The 10455-nt window shown below is 40.4% G+C and overlaps 1 protein-coding gene across 2 annotated transcripts in view; it reads left to right on the top strand.

Moving 5' to 3' along the window:
* Positions 1-8424: 8424 nt before the first annotated feature.
* zgc:152863 (uncharacterized protein LOC562658 homolog) overlaps positions 8425-10455 on the top strand; it is a 16297-nt gene continuing 14266 nt past the window's right edge. For both annotated transcript variants that reach the window (XM_039823256.1, XM_039823248.1), the window contains exon 1: positions 8425-8822. In XM_039823256.1, the coding sequence (XP_039679190.1) occupies positions 8560-8822 (263 nt within the window). In that variant the 5' untranslated portion in view covers positions 8425-8559. The remainder of the gene's footprint in view (positions 8823-10455) is intronic.

Raw genomic sequence — 10455 nt, 5'->3', positions numbered from 1 at the left:
TGTTTTCTGGTTTATTTTAGAGAAAGATGTGATGATTTTTGAAGCACTGTCGACGAGAGATAGAAGCTGCACTCCCGGTTGATTCCAACACGCAGGTCATAGACACTAGACATATATATATATTACTTTGGTTTTGTTTTAAAGTAGACCAGATCTGACTTGTTGACCGTCAACTTTAGGGGTCAAGATGTCAATCTGACGAGCAGGAAAGGTTTTGCAGAAACCAGAAAAGACAACAATACATCTTGTTTAAACTAAATGGGTATAAAGTCTTGACCAAACATAAAAATTATACCCATGTTTTACCATATTTTTTCATTTTACCATAGTGCTTTTAGAAGAGTAGACTTTTCCACATCCTTTTTTTTCCATTTAACTAACTCACTTCACAAACTAATGGTTGTTCTTTGGTACAAAATGAACATGAGCTGATTTTTAGGCAATTAGCGGTGTTGCACGTCAGCTTCCTCATCGTCATCGCTTTCCTCCAGCAAACACATGACGGCTGCTGTTTTCAGTAAACGTCCTGCTGCTGAGTGGACGAGTGCTCATCGTGTTCTTCTATCGAATCGATTAATGTTTGATTTCCTAGTTAATGCATCGGGCAGAAGGCTCTTGACTGCTCCTCGTAGTGCGAGTGCTTTATTTACAGACGATAAAGGAAAACGCTACTCGGCACGACACGCACAGAAAGGAGTGTTACAGATCGGCAGGAAAAGCGCCTTTGCTTAGATTTATAGCTCCCATTAATAGAGCTCTTCGAGCTCTTAATGTGTGTCTGAAGATATGCTATTATTTGAGTGTTTGCATTTTAGTGGGTGTGTATGTGTGCTCTGTGAAAGTGGACTATTGAGCAGATGACAGAAAGATAACAGAAGTACTTTGAAGGCAGGAAACACTTTCATGAAAATTCACTCAGTACACTAGTGAGTAACCGCTGCTGATAATGCACACACACACACACACACACACACACACACATACACATACATACACGCACGCATGCAAGAGTAATTATCAGACCTGTGTTATTATGTTCTGGGCAGCACTGAGAGGGAACAGTTTTTCTACAAACATACTCCTAAGATTTGGCATCAGGTCGTAGTTAATTTCATCACGATGTTTAACAATAGCAGCATTCTGTTGGTTGTCAACAACAGGTTCTAGTGTAGCTCTGTATTTTTTCACATTAGGACATTGAGATCAGCCACTGCAAATTAACTTCACTTTCAACTATCCAAAGGCCGCCTCAGCAGGCTGAATGAAACCATAGAGAATTAATTACAGTTCAGGTCTGGTTATTATACACCCACTTTCGCCCTGAAGCAGGCGTCTTTATCAGCAGACATCTGTAGTTTCACACTACCTTGTAGCAATGAACAGTCATTTATACAGAAGATGACATTCAAGATTAGGCTCTGTTATAATTCATCCCTCTCAAGGTAATGTGACACAGAGATGCACATAAACACGGCCTGCAGACCCATTCCCCTCTCTCGGCCAAGGCTGCTGTTTCCATTCCTTCTACGTCTCCCAGTTCAGCTCCATCTCATCAGTCAAGTTTTTTACGATGTGTTTTCTTGAATACTTCCCCGCTGATCTGGTGCTCCTTGAAAATGAACGCAAATTTTTAGATGCTGTGTTCTGTCACATTTCCCCCCCACCAAAAAACAGTCAAGACTGCATATAAACAAAGGGAGGGTTAGGTGCCGTAGCACACTCGCTGTTTGTCATGAACTTTTCTACATGCATAGATACATACTATACTGCAGCTGTATGTTATACTGAAGATGCACTGTACTCCTGCTGATTCAGTGAACATTTTGCTGGTTCTTTATGTGCGAACCCAACAACTGTGAGGCCTTGTACGAAGAGTAGGATGAAGGTTTTTTTTTTTTTAAAGCTAATTTCAAGCTAATAGAGTTTGTTTTCTAATATTGTTAATAATTCCTGCAAAAAACAGCTAGCTACAGTTTAAAGAGAATGATGTGACCAGTGAACTAAAGTCACTATTACTGTTTATTCATGTTGTGTAGCTACACTCTTGGAAGAGTGTTTAAAAGCAGCAGTCCCCTTCAGTAGAAATGCTTCCTTCCAGGCATCGTTGTCTTTAACTTCAAGCTGTAGTCGTGTTCTGGACTCCTTTTTAATGCTCTCCTGCTGTTTTAGAGCCAGCAGAGAAAATGTAGTTTCCACTTCCTAATGTCCATGTGTCCGGGCTGGAGCAGGTTTGAGAAACTGCAGGCTGAAGTCGGTTCATCATAAACTTGCCACTTTGTCTTCTTCAGAAACATTCACTCAGAAGAAATATGTGGTAGGCGTTTTTGTACTTGGCTGATAATGACTCACAGATTACGAAACGTGTTGTGATGCTTCATGTCTATAATCATCAGAGACATGGCGGCTGAGCTGAATGACAATCGGGTGTAGTCGGGGCTAATTCAGTTTGGGCAAGATACTTAGAATTTTTCTGTTTTTCTTCACAGTCAGAATCTAAAATTACAATAATCAGTCGGCACATATTGATTCATCACTTACTAGGTTTTGAATAATTATAAACGTTGTTGTGGATTTAGTACAAATAGATTTTATAATGAAGGCAAAAACCTGCCTCCTGCTCAGTGCTGGTAAATTGCGTCTGGTTTGTTACCTGGTGTAGTTTTTTGAGAGGGCCCCCAAGGCGACCGGTGAAATGGTCAAAATGACCGGCTGATATTGTGATTTATATGTTTGACAGAGTATTGGGGTCACTGCCTTGGAAAAATAATAATAATCTTAAAGGTATAATATCTAGTAGTGAGTATTGCTTACAGTTTGTAAACCTAGCATTTAAAGTTGGCCCCTCCTCCCCAGTTCAGAGCCAAAGAGAGAGAGAGAGAGAGAGAGAGAGAGAGAGAGAGAGCGCAGCAGTGGTCGAGTGAGCTAGAGAGTGAATGAAGAGAGGGAGCGCAGAACAATGCAGTAAATCAGAGGAATAAAACCTTTTCTGGTTGTTTCACGGCGGACGACCTTGTCTCCGTCACGTCACCCACAGGTTTCTAAAGAGACAAAATTAAGCTCTAAGTTGGCAGCTCCCGGTGGCTCCGGCCGTCGCCATCTTGGCAGTGCCTGGCCTTGGCTAATCCAAAAATTGGCAAAGTGGTGGAGCGTTGATGGAGCTAAGGCGGGCTGAATGAAGCCTACAGTCTATGCTCGCCTCCTGTGATGGCAGCCACCTGTCGATCAAAACAAAACGCCCTTAATTATGAAGAACTTTAAGCCTGAATTAATCTTTAAATGGGTGAGTTATAAAAAAAATAAAAAATGTAACCCCCTAACCCTGAATTTAGCTACAGTGCCCGAAACAGTTTTTATGTACCAGGCTGTAAACATGTTTAATTCTGCTGTTAAGTTGGGCATTTTAACAAGGCGCTGACACACCAGCCCGATAATCGTCTGTCGGACAGTCTGGCGAGGTCGGTGACTCCAGTCTGTTCTGTGCCGTCGGCGTTCATTTTGGCCGACCTGACTTGCTGGGTCGGAGGGCGGGGCCAGTCAGACTCAATGACCAATCTGATTGGTGGAGTGCTAACCCGGAAATAATGAGCGCCACTAAGCCTGACCTTTTGTCGATCTGAAATGAAGACAACAACTGCACGGCCTATTTCTCGCTTAAAATGTTTTCAGAAACAAGTTGCGGTGAACTATCTTCGTAAAATATGAGATCCTATTCCGAACGAGCCGCCATTATGGTCGGTTGAAAAATCAGGGAGCAGCCAGACCCGCGTGACGCGTTGGTCCAATCAGCTGCCGGTTTTTCTTTTTTTGGGCGACAATACAGATTAGCGATTAGACTACCAACGGTCGGCCGTCGGGTTGGTGTGTCAGGGGCTTAAGGGGATGAACTCCCTTTTGGAGCCAGCCTCAAGTGGCCACTCGATGAACTGCAGTTTTTGGCACTTTGGCTTTGGCCTCATTGCTCAGCGCGGGAGGTTGTCGCTTGGTTCTAAAGCACAATTAATCGCACGCAGCAGGAAGGTTCCACATTTTCGGATTATGAGTGAATGCAGAGCTTCGTCCTGTCTGTTTCTGTCGTTGACAGTAAAACTTGTGGGTCGATATGAGATGCTGAGAAGCAAAGCGTTTGGGAATGACAACAGGCTGCACAACCTGCCCGCTGTTATTGGCTGGGGGTTACACACACCCATGTGGGGCCAAAGGCTCTTTGCTGATGCCCATTAACGTCCCGCGCTCAGAAAAATAAGAAGAACCGAGAAAATCCAGGCAGAGGACAGGGTGTCTGCAGATACAGACACCACTACACACTTCTAAGTGATGTAGAGAGGGATTACTTTTGTATTAGTCAATATATCGTTGTTTTTTTTAAGGAAAATCCTACATATTATACCTTTTTTAAATTTTGAGAATTAAGTATTTACTTTCTAAAAAGAAAAATATTATAAACAGAATAAAGTAGGTTGCTGCAAGACCAAAATTTCATTTTGCTCGGATAAGATTATTTTTGCGTGTGTTTGGACCCCGCCGTGCCCCAGCTGCTGCTTCAAAACAAATCCAGTTATTTGATTCATGTAACATTCAGTCTAAAACATTATGATCATACGGTGCTTCTTGGTGAAACCTGCAACCTCAGGTTATCAAAATCACTCATTTCACACATAAAGCTGAGACAAACTTTCGGCAGTTTTTTTCTCAAAATATGAATTTTCTCGTACATTTTTTTTTTTTTTTTTTACTTTATTCTCCAAATGTTGCAACTTTTGTCTTGAAATATTTCGACTTTATTCTCAGATTTAGTTTCCTTATTGTGGCCCTAATACTCTGTTGTATATAAGTTCCTTTCAGTGTGTTGACCTTTGTCCTACCTGCCTTAGTCCAGGTGTGAACAAACACACTCTCTGTGGTATTACAGACTTGATTATCAATGTGAAAATCCCAAATCTGTTAACTAGTGGACTAGTGGATTATCTGGTGGACTGCAACTGTATTTTTATGGACCGGATTCGTGTGTGTCTGTGTGTACATTCATGAGTTCTTGCCTTAACATCATCTTACAATCACTACTTGACGGATTATTATGGTTCTGAATCGACACTACAAGTGTGAGAGATGGAGAATGCAGACGTCCGTGACGCTTCTCATCTCCCAGATCTGAAGAAAAGTCTGGTTTGTTTGGATCTTTTCGGCCGATGCGTTAAAAAGGTTGACTGTTCTGATTAACATTTCTGCTGAGACTAATTATTATTCGCTAATGAGCATCTCCAGTGCTGCTGTTCAGGGTTTAGTGCCTTGCTTTGTGGCATCTTGACAGACATTTTTGGGGATTGTCTGGTTAAGTGAGGAGTCCTGCAGGACTTGTATCTGGTTTCCACTGAGATCCTGTGGTTTAAGGAGGCTCATTGACCACCACTTACCAACGGACGGTCATAATTATCATTGACTGGCTTCTTTTCCTCCTAAAAATTGATTTTGTTGTAATGTTGACATGTTTTGTCAAACATCGGGTCCCAACAACCGTTCCTGCACCATCTTGTTTTTGTAAATTTCACTGGTATTGTAAAAAAAAAAAAAAAAATGGAAAAGAAAAAAAAACATAGACTTCACTTTGCATATTTTTTTTTTTGTTTTTGCAAATACAGATTTTGTAAAAGTCAATCATGGTGTCTGTTTTCTGTTCTACTCGTGTGTTTTGAAATAATGTTGCTCTCAAAAGAGGCCAGCAGACAGAAGAGGTGTGGAGACGATGCTTTTGTTATTGAAGAAGTGAATAGTGTGGTCACACATTACCAGGCGAATGCAGAAAAAGAGACTCTAAGGGGAAAAATGTCCAAAAATAGCAGTTCATTGCCGCTCTAATGCTCATCACACACTTAAAAAAAATAAAAAACATTGTAGGATGGTTTAAAATGTGTTAAACCTGAGGCTGATGCCAGAGGAATAACAAGTCCTCCAAACCATATGATGATGTACAGTAGGTCCTCTAATACGACCCACAGGAGCGTTTCATAGATTAGCTTCCCCAGCCGTGGCAGGGATACGACCAGGCTTCAAAATTAACTTTTTTGTCTACCTGCCAAAATGGCTAGTGAATGTTCAAATATTACCAGCCACTCAATAGATTACCATTGGGTTTTTTGGCTGGTGATCTACCAGCCACTTGCATATTTCACCAGCATTTGGCTGGTAAACGGTGCCAATTTTGAACCCTGGATACGACCCAGAGGAAAGGTTATGCTGTAAATCAGGAGGGTTTATTCAAGTACGGTGGCCTTTTTGGAACATCTCTGTCTCAGTCTGAGCTGAACTCACGCTCAGAATTGAAAGCTAATGCTGATTTGTTTCTCTCGGTTTGATTGCTGGATGCCCGTGCAAAATGCAAAGCAGCCGTTTCCTCTCAGATTGTGAAGAATAAACCACTAAATAAATAAATAAATTATGTTTCGGTTCACAAATCAGATCTAAAACAAAAAATTTTTGCTGCCTTCTATTCTTTTAACACCAACACTAGAGATGTTTTGTTAATTTTCATTTACATCTACAAACCCACCTCTTCCTTTTAGAAATATAGACGTTCAGTGGGACTCTGTGGCTGCATAGGACCTTGTGAACGAACTTGACACTTGTGCACCGTCATCATCAGCATCCTGTAATGAATACTGTGTTCAGAAAAGCCTGCAGTGCCCTTTGTGAGGACTTAAACTCACAATTTTTAAGCAAGAAGCTGTTTAGCAACATGAATTCATGTGTTTAAAAAAAAATAAGCCTGACTGACTTAGAATGATATTGATTTGTGTCGCATGCACTATGATATTGAAATGTTCAGATCAGTCAATTGTGTTGCCTGGTGTTGTTTTGTATCCACTGTTATTAACAACAGCAACAGGCCTAGAAATGCAAAAAAAGAAAATACTAGAGCTGCAATCGATAAGTCAACTATTAAATGAATTGCCAACTATTTTGATACTTACCTGGTTTGAGTCACTTTTTGTGAAAAAATGTCATAATTCTCTGATTGCAGCTTGTTAAATGTGAATACTTTCTAGTTTCTTCACTCCTCTGACAGTAAACTGAATAACTTTTGAGTTGTGGACAAAACAAGACATTGGAGGGTGTCATCTTGGGCTTCGGGAAACACATTTTTCACCATTTTCTGACATTTTATAGACCAAACAACTCATCCATTAATTGAGAAAAACTAATGGACAGGTTAATCGACAAAAAAAATAATCGTTAGTTGCAGCCCTAAAACACACCATCAGTTGCTTCTCAACTGTTTATATTGAATGATGCACCAATATTTATGTTTTGATGGATTTAGCTCCACAGTGTCAGATGTCGAGGCCTAAATCAAAAGTCATCGACTAATTCCAGCTGTGATAAAGTTGCCCCATGCTGCAGTTGAGCTGCCGCAGATGAACCATTAGGGGAAACCCTGAAGAAACTCTTTTCTCTGCTGTATCACTGAAAGCAATCGGCGCGTTTGTATTTTTAGCACTTCCGTCGAGTCAGTGGTGAGCAGCAGCTCTGTAGCTTTTACTGTAAACAGTCAGTCTGGAGGGTGGGGCCCCTCCAAACAATGACAACAAGCACACACCGCAGGACAGCTGTGATTGTGGTCCACCCGTGTGTGTCATGAACCTCAAAAGGATAGAAAGTAAAGAAGAAAAGTGGGTTCTTCATTTCTTTTAGTGGCTAGTTTGGAGTTAAATGTATCGGCCTCATATGTACTTTTTGTTTGGCGCTACATAGCCAGCGGTGGAAGAAGCATTCAGATCTATTAGTTGAGTAAAAGTAGCAATGCCACAATGTAAAAACACTCTGTTACAGGTTAAAGTTCTGTATTCAAAATCATATTAAAGTAGAAGTACAAAAGTATCTGCATCAAAATGTACTAAAAGTACCAAAAGTACTCATGCAGAATGGACCATTTCAGAATCCTATATTATAGGATTATCATTATTGATGCATGTGCATCACTTCAATGTTGCAGCTGGTAAAGGTTACTTTATTGCTGGGTAGTTTCACCTATAATAATAATAATAATAATTAGTCATTATTTATAAGTTTACATTGTTAGTTATTAAATGTAGTGGGGTAAAAAAGTAGAATAGTTGTGGAGTAGTAGAAGTATAATGTGGAAGTGGAAGTAGGCCTTCCTTAAAATTGTACTGAACTGCAGAACTTGAGTAAATGTTGCAATGGTTTCCAGGAAGTTATGTTTCTATTTACAATCATATGTAAGTAGGTATTTATATTTAAATGAATATTCTTTTATTTTTAAGTCGGAACTGACGACAATTTCCCTTTTCTGACTGTGTGTGTGTGTGTGTGTGTGTGTGTGTGTGTGTGTGTGTGTGTGTGTGTGTGTGTGTGTGTGTGTGTGTGTGTGTGTGTGTGTGTGTGTGTGTGTGTGTGTGTGTGTGTGTGTGTGTGTGAGAGAGAGAGAGAGATAAAAAAGAGAGCGTTTCCAGAATGTGACGGAGCCACGCAGGTGGGCGGTTCTTGGCGGCTCACAGCGGCCAATCGGAGGCCTGGCTGTACGGTGTCGAGCACAGCTGATCGATGAGTCAGGGGGCGAGAGCAGCCGAAAAGGTCCCACTTGTTGCTGAGCAGGAGCGGCGACAGGAGCTTCAGCTGACGGACGGACGGAGAGAGAGAGAGAGAGAGAGAGAGAGAGAGAGAGAGAGGGAGGGAGACATATCGATCCATCTTCGCCTCACGTCCTCCAATCTGCCGGTATACACAAGCAGGCGCTCCGCTGCAGAGCTCCACGGCCGCTTCAGTGCTCACGTACCCCGCGCTGCTGCCTCATCCGCGGCTCTCAGGTGAGACATTCATTCATTTTTTATCTGCTTTATATTTAGTCCTTTCAAAGAGACCAGGAGGCGTCGGTGTTTCTACTTTACCTTCCGGTGATTTTTAAATCAACAACGTATCGATGATTCCGCCATCTGATCCACTAGCCTACTCGCGGTGTTTTTATGTTTCGGCTATTTGATAAAATAGAGTGAATTCTTGGTCTTGTAGCTTTAAGTTCACATAGAGATTTCATTAACTGTTTAGTGCCTATTAATTATTGATGTTACAGTGATAAAAGAGGATCAGAAACCGCTTTATTGACCTTGTTTGTGAACAAATACTAAGGACGTTTCTCAATTTAAGATAGCCCACAAATATATGCAGCTAAAACAAGGACAACCAAGCAGGCTCAACATAAAAGTAGAATATATAGTAAGACAAGGGTGCAAAGGGTGCTGGAATGGGCTACATATGAACTGCATGCTTTATATATATATGAGGTAGGTGGATATGAATCTGATATTTATAGCACATGTTAAACAAAAACGGTGCATTTAAGCTATAAAATAGGCTATATGTAATTTACAGGTAGGCCTACAGTTGGTTAATCGGTTCCTGATAGTTAATAATCACAGGTAAGCTTCCACTAAGGAACAAATGAGCTTTTTCATAATAACTTTGTTGCTATCTAGCACTGAGGGGATTCCACAGGTCTTTAACTGACAGGGTCTCTGGAGGTTTTAAGGGGAGAAGAGGTTTCGTAGGTCCCCTGGGCTGTTTGAGTGTATTCCAGGTGTTTTAAGAGTTTATTAAAGGAGGTTTGAGGGAATTTCAGGTTTCTTAAGGAGCTTACAGCGGCCCTTCACTGCATCTCAGGGGCAGTTAAAGCAGGTTTCCGGGATGTATTTTAAGAGTTTATTTTCACATCAGTTAGATTTAGAGCTGAAATGATTAGTCGGTTAATCGATTAGAATAATAATCTGCAACTATTTTGACACTCATTTTCCAGCAAAAGCACCAAATATGCTCTGGTTTCAGATTCATCAAATGTGAGGATTTCAAGCTTTTTGCTGTTTGTAAACTGAAGATCTCTGTTTGTTTTTTTTGGGTTGGTCAGACATAACGGGCAATTGAAAGATGTCACAGAGGTATTTCTTCACCTTTCTTTGGACATTACATAGACTAAACAATAAAAAAAAAAACGTTTAGTGAATTAATAATGAAAATAATACATTTTCTCAGCTTTAGATTTATAAAAAAAAAGCAGCAGCCGCTCACCACCAACATCAGAAAAACACACACAACTAAAAACATTCAAAAGCCTATACGCTCAATAACACTAACCCAAAAACTGGTATAAATGCATTAATAAATATCTAAATTAATAAGTTAATATGAAATCTAGTGTCTGATTTACCTGCAGGAACATTTACAGTTATATTAGCACATTACTGACTTCTAGTTTTCCATCATTACAAGGCGAACCACCAGAAAAAGTTTATTATGCTTCTTTCATTCATGTTTATTAGACTTTATAAGATAAGATAAAACTTTGTCTGTTCACACAGAACATGTTCTTGCATCGTCTGCTCCAACAGTCAACAGATAACATTAAAAAACAAACATAAAAACATCTGTATGGTCACCCAACAACATCTG

This window comes from Perca fluviatilis, chromosome 2 (assembly GCF_010015445.1).
Source record: "Perca fluviatilis chromosome 2, GENO_Pfluv_1.0, whole genome shotgun sequence".
Taxonomy (NCBI): domain Eukaryota; kingdom Metazoa; phylum Chordata; class Actinopteri; order Perciformes; family Percidae; genus Perca; species Perca fluviatilis.
Note: the sequence above shows the minus strand (reverse complement) of the source record. Positions and strands in the feature narration are given on the sequence as shown.